Below are 17,699 nucleotides of genomic sequence, written 5' to 3'. Positions count from 1 at the left end.
AAGACAGGAGGCTTCGCGGCAGAACGGCCACACCAGCTGGGGAGGGTTTATCCATCCTGGCCCATATGTGCTGAAATACCCAGACATATTGGGGTTGTGTTTAAAGGAACAGGCCCAGCTTTCACACACAAAGTCGTCGCTTTCCCGAAGCGAGCGTGAAGTTATACCTCAGGCCTGTGCAAAAGGGATTTTTAGCAAAGCCTCAAAAAGGCAGAATATTTAAAGCAAGAGGTAAAGAAGGAAGGTTTTCAGAGAAGATCAAATCCAAGGGACATATCTGTGTTCCTAGCTAAGGCTAAAGCAGGGAGGATAAGGATAAAGCAACTCCTTGTACCAGCCCCATGCTGCGCAGAAGCACCTCCACTACACAGTGGCTTACAGCAACTGAAGTATGGGTTTGGGTGGGAAGAGCGAGCTTGCTCTGGATCTACCCTGGAGAACTCCCCTGGATTTCTCTGCAGAACCCTGTTTTGGCTTTCCTGTCAGCTCTTGCTCTGATGAAGTTAACATAAAAAAGCTGCAGCTATATTGGATTAAGTCCAAGCATTTGGTAACTGGAGACAAATCTCACTGATGCAAGGGGAACTGATGGTTCCTCCCAGCCTGAGAATCAGAGCCACCATTTTAGTGCATATTGCTTGTTTTGAGTAACTCTTGAAGTACATCTCCTTTGGGTAAGGTGTACTATTTGATACAGATAAAAACTGAGGCCTGAATAGGAACGTGGCATCATCTGTCACAGCCACGTCACAGGATGAAGCAGGAATGAACAGAAAAACACAAAGGTGTGCAGAAAGGCTGTATTTCCAGGTGTAGTTGGTACGGACAGTGGTCTAAAAGAGCAGAAAGAGGGTATCTCAGAGGAAAGGTAGCAGCACCTTGGGTTGAAATAGAAGGGGCTGGGGCACACAGGCTGGTGCTGTGCCAGGGCTGCCATCCCCAGCAGTCCTTGGCTCTGTGCCCTGACCCATGGGGAGCACCCAGGCGGAGCCCCATGAAGCTTTCACTCCTCAGGTTGTGTTCTTGTACACCTATAGCACTGCCTTGGGCACCTGAGTGAGCCCTGTGAGAAACAGAAACAGCTGTTTATTTGGAAAGAGGTTCAATTTAATGAACCAGAGCTACGATACAACACTTGGGGGACATGGAAAGCAAACAAGCGTCCTCGCTGGCAGATAGCAGCTACATCCTGGATGCTTTCTCTCAGTTTTAGGACATGCTCTTTCTCTCCCCAGGCAGCATTTCGAGCATTAAGGACCAGGGTAGGTAATGCAGGCTGGAAAGGCTTTTTCCACAGATCAGTACCTCCTTCTCTGTATTAGTGTGTAACAGGGCAACTGAGGCACAGAGAGGTGGAAGTGACTCGCCTGCCATCACCCAGCAAGGTAATGACACAACTGAAATGAACCCCAAGGACTCCAAAGTCCTTGGCCAGGCAGTCTTCTCCCTGAGGATTAAGCCTCTCCCCTGGAACATCTATCAGGGCACAATACCACTGCAGACTAACACAGATTGCAAAGCAACTCCCTGATCTTCATGTTACAGCAGAGCTCTGTACTTGGACACCTTTAGTGCCCTTAGGAGATCCCCCTCCTGAAACTGCATATGAAGGCTTCCATTATCATTACCATGCTGTTCCCTGAGGTGTGGGTGGCACAGCACACAGCAGCCATTCTGGAATGGCACCCGTTCCTTAAAACACTCAAGAGTGAGAATCATAATGGAGACAAACACTTGATCCAAAGGCCTCTGTAAGTATATGCACAAGGAACCCAATCTATCAAGACAACCAATTTTGTGCAATGCAATGCCTGCAGAGAAATGAGGACGTCCAAGGCTCAGCCTACGGTTCCTCAGGTCAGGAATATCCTGCTAAAAGACAAAACAGGAATCTTCTTCAATTCCTGCAGCTTTAAGATATCTACTCATATCTTCATTGAATGCAGAGGAGCCACAGATTAACACAAATGGCCTTCTTCTGCAGGAATTTATTATAGTCTTCATCAAGCCTTCATCGAGACGACCAGTGTACGTGTGCTCCTGATAGCTCCAGGGGAGTTGTTCCAGGGAAGTTTCCTGAAAAGACAGTTTTGCAGTGTGTCATGTTAAAAAGGACAAATAATTGCTTACAGCAAACCTCCCTCCTTCCCTCAGAGTGCTGCACAGGACAGTCTCGGGGCAGAACTGACCCTTCCAAAGCCCAGATCACATCCTTGCTGCAGTACTTGGCCACTCACTCATAGGGAACTGCATAAAATCAGAGTGTAGCTATCACAGAATGGTTTGACTTGGGAGGAACCTTAAAGCTCCTCCAGTTCCAACCCCTGCCAGGGGCAGGGACACCTTCCACTAGAGCAGCTTGCTCCAAGCCCCTGTGTCCAACCTGGCCTTGAACACTGTAAGGGATGGGGCAGCCACAGCTTCTCTGGGCACCCTGTGCCAGCGCCTCAGCACCCTCACAGGGAAGAGCTTCTGCCTAAGAGCTCATCTCAGTCTTTTCTAGTTTATTTCCCCCTTGTCCTATCACTATGTGCCCTTGTAAGAAGTCCGTCTCCAGGCTTCTATCACTAATAAATGCTGTAGAACCTTCTCCTTTGAGAATCGCTTCCCAGTGCACCTCCTCTATCCCCAAGTCCTAAATCCCAAGTCTATTCCTCTCTATTGCCTCTCCCATTCCCATGTCTCTTTCAGTCCCATCTCCCTTGACCAAAACTGAAAGAAGCCAGCCCTGATCCCATGAGAAATGTTAGCTCCATCAGGGACTCCCCTGCTCCTACTAACTAGAAGCAGAAGGTGTTCAGATGTGGTGGTGACAGGCAGCAGAGTGAAATACCGAGACAGGCAGATGCACAATCCTAAAAGGGAGGATGCATGAAGTCAGTGTTGGACTATAACAAACCTGCTAAGAGAAGAAAAGGAGAGATGTACACACAGGGCAGACAGTGTTGACAGGGGTCAGGCAGGTTTCTTGCCCTTCACTGATTGCATTTCAAGACCTCTTCATGCTCTTGAAACAGCCCTGTCCTGCAAAGGGTATTTAAGCTATGTCTCCAGAGACAATTACCTCCCATAGAGCAGCTGAGGGGGTGCCTAAGTCACAAGTACTTTTCTCTACACCAAATCTCAACTTGCTGAGGCCATATGTGGAACATAATGTATGAGACACATCCACTATCAGAGATACAAAAAATGATTCATCTGAGAGACTAAAAATGCAATGGGATTCGTTCCCTTAGCATAAATAATTCTTTCTATACCCTCCTTGCAATGAATCCTCAGCTCTGAGGGAAGTAATTTTTAACCACCGAATCCATGCAGAACACAGGCAACTTTGGGACCAAATGGAAATGAAAAAGACTGCTCAAAATGTAAGACCACCGAGAGGGTATGCCCTCACCCCATGGATTTGGCAGGGGAAAAAGAATTCTACAGAGGGAGAAACTACTTTAAGCAGCTTAAGAATGGGTCAGCTGGGTGAAATAATTGCTGGGAAACCGGTGCTAACACACTAGAAGAGAGCTCTAGCCATGAGCAGTGAATGAAGAATAAGGACAGATTAAGGCACTGGTACTGGGAAAGAAGAAATAATTTGCTGTTGAGCATCCCAGAATCAAGTTTTCTTCGCACAAATGTTTAGGGGCAGCAACAACCATCTGAAGTGGGGGAAAATAATCAGCAGTGACTATGAATCAGTGGATCTGTCCCAATAGAGCAGCAACAGAGCAAGGCGGTAAAGAGGGACAAGCAGTGACCAATGGTCACTTCCCAAACCCCTCCATACTAGCAGCAGTGTGAGAACATGTACCAGGTTTAAGAACAGCAGCTACTGGATCACAAAATAGCCTCAATGACTGGGAAAGAATTAAGATCATGCTCATGGAAAAGCAGAGGAAGCAGAGGCTCATCCAGCACAGAGAACCCTCACACAAACATGCTTCATATCCATTTACTTACCTGGCTTAGGACATAAAATATTCTGATGTTCCAGTATCGAGCCAGATCCTGGAGAAGAGGTTTCAGATAAATTTTGTCAAAGGTAGGGAAGCAGCAAACAAGAGTTACGAAGGTTTCATCCTCTTCATCATCTGTTATGGACTGGAGGATGGGAAGCATTGGTGCAAGACCAGTACCAGATGCCAGCATGAGGAGTTCTCCATGCTAACAAGAGAACAGAGAAGTGTGGATGAGCTGTAGTGACTGGAAATGGATGTGCTCATGGTCAGCTCCTCCTGCTGCTGCACTGGTAAAGGGTCCCTTAAGAAAGAACACATCAGAAGGTCACAAACTGAGAATGTATTTTTCTGCAAAGGATTACAGATAGCACTTCCAGTGTCCATGTATCCAACCTAACAAAACTGGATTTTACCCAAATATAATACTTTATCCTAACTTTAGCCTTGATTTCAATTATTGTTCAGTTTCAGGTCTACACTTTGCTGCCCATTATGTACTTTCCCACTGGAAACACTCCCGGTGTTTATCTTGGATGCTGCAAAGTACAATCCTAAACGTTCTCTGGAGGAAACTGTTTCTTCTCCATCCTGATCTGTGTATCTTCCTGGTGCATTACCTCACTTTTCTCCTACAAGAGCTACCAGCAGCACACAGTGCTTCTTCCCACCCACAAGTGGGGACACTCACTCTACTCAGGATCGGGATGTTCAAGCAGGAAAGTGCTCTGTGTAGGAGGACAGAAGATTCCCAGAACTCTCCCCCACTGCCAGCCAGTGTATCAGTGCCAGAACTGGGACTTAAGCCCTTCTTCTACAGCAAGTTGTTTCGAAGCTCAATCAGGTGCTTTGCAAACTGCCTGTACACAGATCATCCAGACAGGCCCTAAACACAGGCACTTTGAGGGTATGACCAATGACATGTTCTGTCCCAAATTACTATCTGGAAGCTTTTAAGAAGAGAAGGAAACAGTAGCCTAAACCAGCAAGGAGAGTATTTCAGGAAGCAGAACACAATTGCTTCGCATGCAGCTTGGCCACTGGGATTTTATAGTCTTATTTTTGTTGGAGGGAGGGGAAGAAAACTCTAGGCTTTGGGATCTTAATGACCAGCATTTTAATTCTGCTCCTCATTTGAAAGGTTATAATTAAGGAACTGAATTAGTATGTGTGAGAACCCTTCCCCTGAAACTGGATCTGCCTCTCTTTGCAGGGAGCCTGCTATCAGGCTGGGATCAACACTTGCAGAGCGGCTGCATGACGTGACACCTCACTGGAGCTGCTACAGTTCAGGGAATACCCAGGACAGAAAAAGATCAACACTTCCCCTTCGCTTGTGCTCAGTCACAAACCAGCAACGCAGTTCAAACAAGGCAAACCCCATCTGCACTCGTGGCTGGTGCAAAGGAAGTTCTCATTGTTAAACACATCAGGAGCTTCTAATACAAGTGAGGAACAGATGCTAATGTCTTCCAGCCTCCCATCCACCTCCCTCTCCTCTTCCTTCTTAAATATTCTGCAGCTCAATGAGGTGTACTTTCTCCAACTGACTGCTAATGCTGTAGCACTCTATAGCAACCCAGGAAGTCCCTAAAATAATCATGAAAACAGTAATCAAATTGATGTCTTCCCCTCAGAGTATTAAACAAAGCTAGCTGCCACATCCTCTGTCTCGTAGGGAACTAACCTTATTAGGTCGATATGGGAACCCTCCAAATGGCCCACGCCAAAAGACCATGTCTCCTTTTTTCCATGTTTTTATGTATTGTGACATTAGCCCAGCTTCATAGCACTAATAAAAAGCATTGTACAAAAAGAAAAGAATAATTATACTCTGTTGGAAAGTTTCCCAGCTTAAAGTCAATTATAAAGTTATCTACATTTAAACAAGAAGGGGACAAAAAAACATTGTATGGGTTTAAGAAAGAAAGATCATTTCTGTTTGAAAAATAACTCAAAGTTATACCCAAAACAAAGACATTTAAATTAAATCATATTGGATCCATTCCAGCTTGACTATAATATAAACACAAACCACTCTCATGCAGCCTGAATTTCCAAAACTGGTAAAAGCTTATCAGAGCTCTTGCTTACAAAGCACAAGAAGAGTGTCTCGAATGCAAAGCACAGTGCAAGCCTTCAAGTGTTCTCCAAATCTCAGAGTATGGGGTCTGGAAATGCCCTCTGGATGCTGTTAGTTATATAAACACTGCATAGCTCTTGCTTTATTTCAGTCTCTCAGATGCTGTGTTGATACAATTAGTGCCCCAAAGTCAGGTTTCTCATTTATAAAACTCCCTTTTTCAGAAGAGATCATGTGGATGCTAAGGGATGCCTTCACATTTTCAAAATTAAGATATGTTAATGTGGGCCTCATGGAAGAAAAATATTAGCAAAAAACTGCCTTACTTTCTATGAGGCACAAACAGAATTATCTGGGCTTTTGCCTGCAGGAATGCCAACCTCAGTCATGACTGATGAGAAAGGGTCAAGCTTGCTAGAAACAGAGAAGCAAGGAGAGGCTGGAAAATAAAGGGCTCTTCATTCTACAAGCACTCTTGTAGCTATGTCCTATATGTCTCTGTATGTAAGACCACTTCATGGTTAATGAGAGCAAACATAAGCAAAAGAATGGCCACAGTCTATGGGACCTGGCTGGAGAACAAGGGCTGGTCCAAACAGCAAGAGCAGATAAGCCCAACAGCAGACAACTGGTCTCGCACAGAGGTGATGCCACTGATAAGTCTGAGGAAGAGCAACACAGCCCGAGGTGAAGAGATGGTATGTGATATGAGCCTTCAAAGACTCCAGCCTATAGAAAAGCAGCATATTTTGGGGTATTTTTCCGCATGCACGTTGGAGAGAAGCCCAGCTCCACACCCCAGGGCCTTGGCTGGCCACCAAGCTGCACTGCAGGCAAACAAAATCGGTCAACCACAAAGCAGCTAAAAAGTGAGTGAGCAAGCGTGTGCTTGTGCTTGCAAGCAGTGTTAGCTAATGAAGAACAGAGATGCTCCTCCCCTCCTAACAACCTCACTTATACAAGATACCTGAAGTATTAACAACTATTAGCACCAGCTGTTACATTCAAAAGGTAAATGCATAACATACATCCAGGCTCTGAGTTACTACCAGAAACATTTCTGTTCAGAGGGCTCTGGACAGGTACTAAGTCTCACACCAAGAGAGTGCAGCTGCATCAAAGGAGAGGTATTTTAGATTGATCTTCTTCAAGTGTATACGGAAACCCAAAGTAAAAGCAGAAGTCAGCCCCACTTATTGCCTATTCCCAGCTGACCAGAGTAATGGAAACCAAACCAGTCCTTCTTTCTCCCAAATTATTCCCCAAAATTGAAGTGAGAAGTGATTGAGTGGGTTTAAAAAGCACTTTTTCTAAACAAAAAGAAATAATTATGTCCTGGGGGGAAACTTCTACACCCAGTTTTACATGGAGAGAAACCCTAACATTATAAAATCACTCAAAAAGAGGGTTATGCTCTGTAAATGGCAACTCCCTCGCTCTTAACTGTAGTATCACAAATGCAGTGCTGTAATAACAGGAGGCAGAAGGATTTGAACAGTGCTTGGATTGCAGAGTAATAATAATAATATAGTACTTTCCAAAATTGCCTGAATAGTGTGAAATATACCACAACCTACAGAATGAGTTATACAAATGGCTGCTTTACACTGGGTGTGACCAACCTTCTTTGTCACTGCCAGAGAGTAACTATAGCTCCCTTTGGGATGAAAGGTTCTATATAAAGGAAAGGTATCATTACAATCATTACTATTATTATTGAAATGCAAAACCTGTGAGTAATAAGCAAGTATATGTGAAATTTCACAGTCATCCTGTGAACGTATCCTATTAATCCAACTCAAATGCAACACTTCCCTACCACACACCAATTGCCACAAGAATGGTGAAATGACCCTCCCACAGGTGTCCTATAGAAGCTGAGGGGTTTTGTAAAGAACAGCATTTATGCTCCAATGTACAATGCATAACAGCCCCCCCCCCCAAAACGTGAAATCCTGGAAGACATGGAGAGGACAAGTGCCCATTCTCTGCAAGCCACTTGGGATACCCAGCAGTCTGAATTCCACAGCTATACTGAAGCCTGTGCCTGTCCTGAGGAATCACCAGTGATACACAAACACAGAACTGGAAAAGTGTTCTTCAACTGGATGCTTGCCACACAAAGTAATCATTTCTGAGAGCCCTGCAGACTTTATTCAGACTAATTGCCAGCCAAGTTCTCCTATAAAATCCTTCTGAACTCAACCAGCATCTTGTGGTGGCTTCCAGAAGGATGAGGACACTTGTCCAAAATGGGGCTCTGCCACCCCATCCACCCTGACGCCACCTCTCTGCCCCATGGGGACCCTCCCAGACTGCAGGCAGCTCCAGAGCCCTTCCTGCAAACCAGAAACTGCTGCCTACTGTCTGTCTACATTTCTAACCAAAACGAAACTTCTGAGGAGTGTTGTTAAAGTAAAACTCAGGGGCAGGGGGCAAAGGGCTGGGACTTCCCAAAATCAGTGATTCAATGGGGCTGACAAGCGGGTACAATTTCAAAGACACATTGAAAAAGGCAAAATGAAGTCAGGAAAGTGGAATGGACACCTCTTTCCACTCTGGCAACTGCAGGGCTCCCAGGAGGCTCTCCCAAGTGCTTTAACAGGGCTTATACTGCAAAGCACTTGTTTGTGTGTCACCTTCCTCTGCTTTCAGTTTTGTGGGAAAAACTGCAGGTTTTATCAGTAAAGCACAACTGCTTCAAAACAACACAAGCAGTCCACAGGGGATTTGGGAGAGCCTCACTTGAAGTGCCAACAGCATGCTTGGTTCCTAAACAAAACACCGTTCCCAGCACCTTAGACTCTAATCCATATTGTACAGGCTTACTTACCTTGATTAAAACTTCAAAGTAACCTTCATCATTCCCTGGGCTAATTGGGGTATAGGCTCGCTGCACCTCCAAACCATTCACTGCTCCTCTGAGAAGAGAAACACAGGAACCCACCATGACTGGGGGCATTGACTGGTGTTACCAAACTTCTGCAGATCTCTGGGGAGACAAGGAGGCAGCAGGTTCTCTTCCCAGCAGCCCAGCCTGTGCACAGATGCAATGCATGTCCCTTCCAGAGGTAAAAATCCAGGAGAAACATAATGGTTAAATGCATCTTTTGTTTTTCCCAGCAGTATCTCACATTCAGCTCTTGGACACACAGCTTGAAGACTTCTAAGCCAAACATGCAAGAGTGACAACAGGGACATGTTGACTATTGAATGTCTTCACAGTTAAGTCTGCTATCACTTTTGGACTGTTTATGCTCAGACAGCATCTGGTAATTAAATAAGAAAAGCCAGGGCACAGCCTTGACCTGAGGTCCTGTCAATATACACCATATTTTCCTGTAAGTCTTCTCTTCTCATAGAATATGTCCACCCTGCTCTTCACTACTGACCAGGGTCATTGATTGAAGTGACCAAAGCTTTTCCTCTGCTGCACTATGAGGGATAACTGAGGGGAGAAGCGTGTTCTTTCAGCACCAGCCAGCTGCATACATCCGCTGTTAACGTACAAATAACGTCAACAGATACAGATCAATGGCATCATAATATGACTTTTCCTATCTGGCAGTGCTCACCACAGATGGCTGAGAGAGACATAAACTCTTCCCAAGTGGCCCCTTTCTGGCAAGCAATGAACTACACAGGAGAGTTGTTTAGCTAGAAATCAGTCAGGAAATGCCTGGATGCTGAGAGTTACATCCTGGGTGCTGAGTTACCCCAAGATACAGGGCCTCAAATACCAAGCTGTTGGGTGAGTGCAGCTCATTGTCTTCACTCCAACACGCTGGAGCAAATCATCTGTTGTAACACCTATTCTTTGAGTCTTTCTTCCTGCGAATGGATTTTCTTAATCACACCTAGCTCTTTCTGGCCCACTGAGGCAAGGATAATGCTGAAGAAAACTACAGCTTTGGAATGGCTTTTACCATAAAATTAGCAGAGCTAGCGAGCTCACGAGTTCTTTCATCTGTGTCATTGTGGAGGTATAGAAATCATGATTTGCCTGCTATGAAGCCTTTGTCTACTGACAAAAAGCTCTGTGTTAGGTTACATAATGCAGACTGTTTAACTAGCACAGAGAACAATACCTTAACACGATATGTTGTCCTAAACTCAAGCACAGGCTGCTATTTCCCGGCAATTCAAATCTGTACTGGTAGGTGTCCTCTGTTAGCTGCTCCACCGAGCTTATGCTGAATGCAGTAAATGTATCTGGATTCAGCTCTGAATTATTGCTCTGCAAGAACAACAATAAATAATTACTCGGTTAGATGGTGTCTTTTATTATTTCATTTTTCTTTGGAAGCAAACGTGTGTGCTCATTTACTGCTGGAGATACTCAGGATTCCAGGAGAATGCGTATTAAATGCCAGGGCCCAGAGCAAATCTCAGCTCTCTGCTGATTCATTATCATGTTCTGCAGTATGCACTTTGGGATCTTGCATTTTCCCCCTCCCCCCTTCTTTTTAAAGTACATTTTTTACACCTTACAGCAAGGTCATCCTATTCTGACTCACTGCAATCCTCTCCTCATGGTTGGGAACAGAGACAATACTGCTAAAAGAGCTGAGCGCTGCTCTGGGGCCAACTTTGAAGCCAAAGTGACCACTGTGAGCCGGAAATAGTGTCGGCTCTTTCAACGCTGATCGTTTTTGCTTGACCCAGCACAGGTAATGCCAGGTAAAAGGGCACTGACAAGGTAACACTACGTGCTGAAGACAAATACTCCACCTCACACACGCAGCTTTCTTTTCGTTCCCAAAATGCGAGTCGAAAAATGAGGAAAAGATGAGAAAGGTCAGGAGAACAGAGCTCGGAGGAAGCTGTCCGACGGGAGAAGCTGCAGACCCAGGGCTGTAACGCGACACCAGGGCGAACTCGACACTTGGAAAATCACATTACAGCACAGGGAGAGCAGGCAAGGGGGAGGGTGGCTGTGAAGCAGAGTTTGGGGAATTGCGTTTACAGCCTTCTCTTAAGGCGTCGCTTTAATCTACTGCTGCATCCCTCACCACAACCCCACACCCTAACAAGTACCATCAAAGCACAGGCTCTAGGATGTGACAAAGAGAAATTGACCTGCTCCTTCTTTTCCATGAGAAGAAGGCTTTTGTCTTGCTTTGCTTTGGCCCTCTTCCATTGTGCAAGCTCCTTCTCGTACACATCATAGATGCAGGGTTTGCAGCCGCCGCCACAGCACTGGGATGGAGAAGGTTCCTGGGGTTTGAGAGCCAGCCAATCGTGCTCATTTCCACTCATTGTCTGCAAAACACAAGCCCTGCATCAAAACCCAGCACGATGAAGAGGAGCACGTGCTCATCAGCAAACACTATTTGGAGGAGGACTGAGAAAATCTCTCTCGAGCTACCTCAGGGGGCTCAGAAAAACCTGCAAGCCAATGCAGTGCCTTGAAGTGCTCCGTTTTAGCTCAAGCACTCACTGTCTCTGCATTGTCCAGTGATGGAATGACAGTATCACAGCCACCAGCCTGGAGCTGCACAACAGACTCCAGCCCAACCTCAGGCTCTGCTTCCCACCCAACGCTATGTCCAGCACCAGGCATACACTGACTCCTGCTTGTTCTGCTATGGTAGGTTTCCTACAAGAGTAGAAGCATCTTAAAAGTCTGCAGCTTGGTCCATTGGAACAGATAATGAATTCCAGCCACCAGGATAGAGCACAGCTTTGAAACAGAGGAGGGGTTTAAGGCAGGAGTCTAGAGGCAAATTGACACAGATAAACAACACTTTGGTTATGAGCAGGTTGGGGCCTGGCTTTAAATACAGACACGTAGGAAAGCGGCATCCCCGCCTGTGGCATGGAGTTGGGCCTAGGGTATCTTTAAGGTCCCTTCCAGCCCAAACCACTCTTTATCCCTCACCATGCCCGTGCTTCAGAGCCAGCTGTACCCACCGGCTGCTCCTCAAACCGAAACCATGACCTCTCAGGACTCTATTTTCACACAGCAGCTGGCTCAGCACCGCTCCTGGTCCATTTGTACCTGTACCACTGAAACAAAAGGAGGGCCAGAGGAAATTGTAAAGCCACGGGTGAGGAGAGACCACTTAGCACTTAGAGCTGCTTCATTTTCAAGGTGAGTTAATTAACCAGCCTTCACCGCTGCACCACAAACACGCTTATTCTGTCACGGGGAGAGCGAGCGAACCAGCAGGCAGAGGTCCTGCTTCCCACAGCCGGTTCCGAGCCGTGTGCGGGGCCCTCAGCACCCACACGGGTATGACAACACCCCAACCAGGCTGCAGATGGAGCCCAGGACGCCAGGCTCTGAGCTGGCCATGTTTACAGAGCTCCAAGCACTTAGGGTGCATGCCCAGAGCTTAGGGGCCCGTCTGCGGGGTCCCAGCCCTGCCCTCCTCAGGGTACGTGGCACCGGCTCCAGGCCCACAGGGTCCCGAGACCCCATCCCCTGCCCGCCAAGGGCCCGTTTCTCAACTACCCCCCCGCGCAGGAGAGGAGGTGCCTTTGCCCGCCCCCTGACTTACCAACATGGCCCCTGCCCTTCACCCGCCGCCCCGCCCCGCACTTTGCCGACCCTCCCTTACCGCAGGGCTCCCGTCCGCCATTGGCCTCCGCCGCCGCCAATCACCCTGTGGGGGGGGAGCCCGCCCGCCGCGCTCCCGCCGTGCCGTGCGCGCCAAGATGGCGGCGGCCGGGCGCTGAGGCGGTAGCGGTGGTAGTGCAGGGGTGCGATGGCGGCGGCGGGGCCGATGGCGCTGAGGCGGCCGGCGGCGAAGGGCAGCGGCGCTCTCGCCCTGACCCGCGGTGTGCTCACCCGTGCGGGGCCGCCGCGTCCCCGCGGGCCGCTGCCGCGCACGCCCTGGACCACCCGCGGGCCGCCGCCGGACGTGCTGGCCCAGGCTGTGAAGCGGCTGCCGGTGCGGGAGCAGGTGGAGCTGGACACCATCACGTACGCGGGGCGGCAGCACTTCATGCCCGGCCTGGCCCGGCCGCACTTCCCGCCTTGGGACCGCGGCTGGCACGACCCCTGGCACTCCCCGGGGCCGCGCTATGAGGACATGCCGCTCCGCAAGGACCGCAGCTGCTTCGTCTGCCACCAGAACGTCCGCATGCTGGAAGGTACCGGCCCGGCCGCCCTCCTCCGGGCCCTCCTCGGGCCACGCCACCCCCTCCGTGCCCTTTAGGCCGCGCAGCGTGTTAAGCACTTACCCTTCCCCACCAGCCAAGGCTTCACCTCCCATAGGGTGTAAGACACGCACGGGGAATGGCTTGCTTACCCCTGAAGTAACCACGTTTCCAGCCCGCCCAGGGGCTTCATTAACGCGTGTTCTCTTGGGCTGTGTTTGAAGGGGTTCGGCAGGCACAGTGGCTCACCAAGACGAAGCTGGTGGAAGGTTTGCCTCCGTCCGTGCAGAGCATCATTGACAACCCGGCTCACCAGCTGGAGGACCACGAGGAGCAGGTGAAGCGTGCGGTGTGGCATGCAAGGCTCTGGAACAGGACAGAAACTGCTCCCAAGAGAGAGTATTACTGGTAAGTCTGCAGTCATAGGGAAGATGTGCTGTTAGAGTAAGCCGGTCATCAAGCATTAACACTATAAAGGAAAATCATACATAGATCTACCATTGATTCAGTTATCACGCACAACTGTTAGACCCTTTGTATCAAGTGGTCAACTTGTAGGGCAAACAAAGCAAGAGCAACCAAAACAAAAAGTCCCAGTCCAATTCTGCATATTGACAGTAGGACCGATGTAAATACTCTCTATATTAAAGCTTCTCTCAGGCCAAGGTGTTTCAACTTGAAATCGACTTCTAGCTGATGCAGAATGTCAGGTTTTAAATAGCTAACGGTAAGCGTTACCTCTGCCAACTTGGAACAGGGCTGGTGTGTGGGATATTAATCTGAAGTCTGTGTTGACTGTTTGGAAATGCTACACTATTACATGTTTAACACACAGTAACGTTGCAGCTTCGTGTCCCGGAAACATCTGCCCACCATTGTGATCACATTGTTTAGGTAACTCTCTTTTTTTCTCTTCCTCATTCTAAAGCCCAGTGCTGTTTGAAGGCTTGATACATGTATGTCGGTTAATGTCTGCAAAGTACCCTTCTCTGGTTAAGAGAATGTTGGCTAGAAACTACAGGATAGCAGCTACATGGGAAAGAGGTGAGTTGTTGCTATGGTGGAAGCATTTAGCTCTTTGCATTAATGTAAGAGGGGTAACAAAGCTGCTAGCTCTAAGACTGAAGAAAAATGAAACAATTTATGGAACCAAGTAATCCTTCCAGTTTTAAAGAGTGCTGTAAGCAAGGGCAGCCTTGGATGATGGCAGGATACTTGCCCTGAGGAGGTTGGTTGGGTGTTAAGCAATGCCAGCAAGAGGGTGGAAGATGAGAACCGGTGTGGTAGAACTGCTTATTTTTCTGTGCGCAGAATCTGTGCTGTTGTTTCTGTAAGTATGTTTAGGTCAGGAATTAACAGCAGCAATTAACATTTTAGAAGAAGGATGAGTTTGGAGGTGAGGGGGAGAGAGTGAACCTTGCAGACCAGCAACTTGTTAAAGTGCTGCTGCCCCAAAGAAAGCATACATCTTTCCCTAATCTTATTCAGCAGTGTTTGAATGTAGCCTAATTTCCCTCCGCAGAATCTCTTCTCTTGCAGGTCCGTGGCCAGAATGGAATACTTATGAACGCTATGGCCCCAATACCACCAGTAGCCTCTAAAGAGGAGGTGCTAGCCACTGAAGAACATGTTCTGGAGACCTTCCATCCCATCTCTCCTACCATTGATCTTCAGGAAGTGATTGTGTACAAAGAGCTCAATGACACAGGTAAATCTAGCCATCAGTGATAATTTTCTGTCTTGACTTAGTGTTCAGGTTAACCTGGAGACAGCCATGGGTAGGGGATGTGTGGGAATGAGGAGCTGGGCACAGGAACCAAGAACTTAAATCATGGCAAATTGCCTTAGCAGTTCCTGAAGATACAGGAGGAAACGTTGGCTGTGTAGTCTCTTACTAAGCCATTTCTGACATGATTATCTGCCATGTAGGTTTTAAAGAGGGTTATCCATACTCTCACCCTCACACTGTGTTCTTCCTGGAATCGGCCAACCTTCGTCCTCAGAGGTTCAGACCAGAACAGCTTCGTGCCAAGATGCTGATGTTTGCTTTTGGGAACGCACTGGCAAAGGCCAGGCTGCTTTATGGGGTATGTATCAGAGACTGCTGCTGACTTGCTGGGCCTGTGTTCTTTCTCTAGTGGAAAGAGTCATGAAATTCCCTTGCTGTGGCTTGTTCCAGTAGTTTTCAAATCCAGAGGTCCAATTCTAACGTTAAGGTACTGATGTCTGCTGATTCAGAAAGCCATTGCTCAGCAGTGTGTTGCATGGTTTAGTGTGAGGTGTCCCTGCCTATGGCAGGGGGGTCGGAACTGGATGATCTTAAGATCCTTTCCAACCGTAACTGTTCTATGAGGTAACACACACTGGAGTGGTAATGAGTAGGAACCAGGGAGTAAGTTCAACTGTAAAACTCCACCCCATCCCACAGCTCAGTATATGTAAATTGATGCTTCATTGCTGGCTGAGGGAGGAATTGTAATTAAAATACGGAATCTACATTCAAAACTTGCTTGACTAGAGTAATTTTCTGGGCAAGGTAACAATACATTTATTAAAATGTTGGCTTTACACCAAGGAGAAGATGCAGAATCAGCAAGTACTCATGCAATTTCTGTAGTAACTGGCTTTTTCAGTGGTCTCTTCCCCCCTCCCTTCTTTCCTAGAATGATCCCAAGGTTTTGGAGCAGCCAGTAGTGGTGCAAAGCATTGGCACAGATGGCCACTTCTTCCAGTTCATGGTGTTCCAGTTAAATACAACAGACCTTGTCTCTAGTGATGGCATAAAAAATATGGTGTGGATTGACTCTGATCAGAAGCTCTATGAAAATGCCCTGTGTACTCCAGAAGTCAAGAGGAGAGTTGTTCTGGTAAGCAAAACTTTGGAAATGGTCCTGGAAATCACAGAATGGGTTGGGTTGGGAGGAACTTTAAGACTCCTCCAGTTCCAACCCCTGCCACAGGCAGGGACACCTTCCACTAGACCAGGTTGCACCTGGTCCCTGTCCAACCTGGCCTTGAACACTGCCAGGGATGGGGCAGCCACAGCTTCTCTGGGCACCCTGTGCCAGCGCCTCAGCGCCCTCACAGGGAAGAGCTTCTGCCTAAGAGCTCAGCTCAGTCTCCCCTCGGGCAGGTTCAAGGCATTCCCCTTGTCCTGTCCCTACAGGCCCTTGTACCCAAGCCCCTCTCCAGGTTTCCTGCAGCCCCTTTAGGCACTGGAGCTGCTCTCAGGTCTCCCCTTCAGGAGCCTTCCCTTCTCCAGGGTGCCCCAGCCCAGCTCTCTCAGCCTGGCTCCAGAGCAGAGCTGCTCCAGCCCTCGCAGCATCTTCATTGCCTCATCACTTGAGCAGCTCTACATCCCTCTGGTGCTGTGTGCCCCAGAGCTGGATGCAGGACTGCAGTGGGGGTCTCCGGAGAGCAGAGTAGAGGAGGCAAATCCCCTCTCAGCCTGCTGGTCACACTCATTTTGATGCAGCCCATTAATCCTACCCTTCCCTCTCTGCTGGAGGTTTGAGAACTGGTGTAGAGCTGCTGTACAGGTTTTAAACCAGGTGAAGGAACACGACAGAGGCACTAGCCTCATTCTTACTTAAGCAGGTGTTACTGACAGGGAGTATTTGTAGTGCTGATGTACCACATAGTGTGCAAGCCACATGCCCCATCTGTAATCTACCATCTCATAATAGACTTGTTTAAAATAAGCTCGTGCTTACATGCAACTGTCAGCTTCACTGTAGAGTAAATGGAGCACAGTGCTGTCAGCCCTGGTTATGCTGGGAGGGTGTCTTCACTTGAATGGGCAAAGGGGTTTTGCCATCTGAGGTTTGTATCAGTGGAAGTCCCCACACACAAACCCATCTGGGGAGGGAGAGCACCCGTTTGGAAGCGACCACATCCGAAGTCTTACTCAAGCGTGTTTAAAGCTGTTGTTTGTCTACATTAGTCACGTCACTGCAAACTGAGCATCCATGCCTTTCTCCCTGCAGAGGCCCGCTGGAATACATGGCTTTCAGCCAGACACATTCAAGAAGTTTCTGGCACTGTATCTGCATGGAACTGTGTGAAATTCAGCTCCAATGAAAATACTTCACCAACTGTACCTGCTGCTTCCCTTTGCCAGAGCCATCACATAATTAAAGAACGGTGGCTTAATTTTGCTTTCTAAAATAAATTATATCGTTACTGAAAGTAAATCTTTCCTTTTTTAAACCAAATTGTGCGTGAAAAACGTTTCATTTTAGGGGCTCACCTCTGGGTTCGGGTTAGAGTCATCAAATGCCTCCTCCTGCACTCTTCCAGCGTTGCCTAGGAAGAACATAAGCCTGTCATTATTCCTCTGCGCAGGGTCTGCTCTCAGTGTGCTGCTGCACAGAGCCAGACTCAAACCTATTTTTGAGGTTGCTTTGAGTACCTCTGAATGCAGTGTGTGGGGAAGAGACTTCCAAAGCTTCAAGGGGGGAGCCTGAGACACAAGCCTTTGTCATTCTGCCTGGCTTTTTACTTTGTTTTACTCCTGGCTGCTTTGGGATGTGTCGTGCTGCCCTGCGCTTAGTTCCCAAAGC

General features: G+C 47.8%; 2 protein-coding genes across 7 annotated transcripts; one reads left to right on the top strand and one right to left on the bottom strand.

Moving 5' to 3' along the window:
• Positions 1 to 1,070: 1,070 nt before the first annotated feature.
• On the bottom strand, positions 1,071 to 12,722 carry LOC133207684 (NADH-cytochrome b5 reductase-like). Of its 6 annotated transcripts, none has more exons than XM_061344763.1 (8): positions 12,597 to 12,722; positions 11,947 to 12,042; positions 11,113 to 11,295; positions 10,122 to 10,270; positions 8,867 to 8,954; positions 5,638 to 5,742; positions 3,955 to 4,158; positions 1,071 to 2,076 (listed from the first exon to the last, which is right to left on the bottom strand). In XM_061344763.1, the coding sequence occupies exons 3-8, from the start codon at positions 11,290 to 11,292 to the stop codon at positions 1,873 to 1,875; spliced, it is 930 nt and encodes a 309-aa protein (XP_061200747.1). In that variant the 5' UTR covers positions 11,293 to 11,295; positions 11,947 to 12,042; positions 12,597 to 12,722; the 3' UTR covers positions 1,071 to 1,872. The 6 variants fall into 6 exon arrangements, with proteins under 6 accessions (XP_061200747.1, XP_061200746.1, XP_061200744.1 ...); XM_061344762.1 differs by lacking the exon at positions 12,597 to 12,722 and adding an exon at positions 12,537 to 12,585; XM_061344760.1 differs by lacking the exons at positions 11,947 to 12,042; positions 12,597 to 12,722 and adding an exon at positions 12,537 to 12,573.
• Positions 12,723 to 12,728: 6 nt separating this feature from the next.
• MRPL37 (mitochondrial ribosomal protein L37) lies at positions 12,729 to 17,351 on the top strand. The gene is made up of 7 exons (XM_061344759.1): positions 12,729 to 13,131; positions 13,362 to 13,545; positions 14,066 to 14,181; positions 14,660 to 14,845; positions 15,067 to 15,224; positions 15,801 to 16,004; positions 17,124 to 17,351. The coding sequence occupies exons 1-7, from the start codon at positions 12,744 to 12,746 to the stop codon at positions 17,199 to 17,201; spliced, it is 1,314 nt and encodes a 437-aa protein (XP_061200743.1). The 5' UTR covers positions 12,729 to 12,743; the 3' UTR covers positions 17,202 to 17,351.
• The last annotated feature ends 348 nt before the right edge of the window (positions 17,352 to 17,699 follow it).

Source organism: Neopsephotus bourkii, unplaced genomic scaffold (assembly GCF_033783945.1).
Source record: "Neopsephotus bourkii isolate Nb327-2 ecotype Australia unplaced genomic scaffold, CSIRO-AGI_Nbou_v1 NB_234, whole genome shotgun sequence".
NCBI lineage: Eukaryota > Metazoa > Chordata > Aves > Psittaciformes > Psittacidae > Neopsephotus > Neopsephotus bourkii.
This window is presented reverse-complemented; position numbering and strand designations above follow the sequence as displayed.

Excerpts from the sequence above, each read along its gene's own strand:
- LOC133207684 (XM_061344760.1), bottom strand. Across the intron at positions 4,159-5,637 it reads TCCCATATCGACCTAATAAG|CATGGAGAACTCCTCATGCT; the intron begins GTTAGTTCCCTA and ends TTCTCTTGTTAG. Across the intron at positions 2,077-3,954 it reads TATTTTATGTCCTAAGCCAG|GAAACTTCCCTGGAACAACT; the intron begins GTAAGTAAATGG and ends CTGTCTTTTCAG.
- MRPL37 (XM_061344759.1), top strand. The coding sequence starts at position 12,744 with ATGGCGGCGGCGGGGCCGATGGCGCTGAGGCGGCCGGCGGCGAAGGGC. Across the intron at positions 15,225-15,800 it reads AGGCCAGGCTGCTTTATGGG|AATGATCCCAAGGTTTTGGA; the intron begins GTATGTATCAGA and ends CTTCTTTCCTAG. Across the intron at positions 16,005-17,123 it reads TCAAGAGGAGAGTTGTTCTG|AGGCCCGCTGGAATACATGG; the intron begins GTAAGCAAAACT and ends TTCTCCCTGCAG.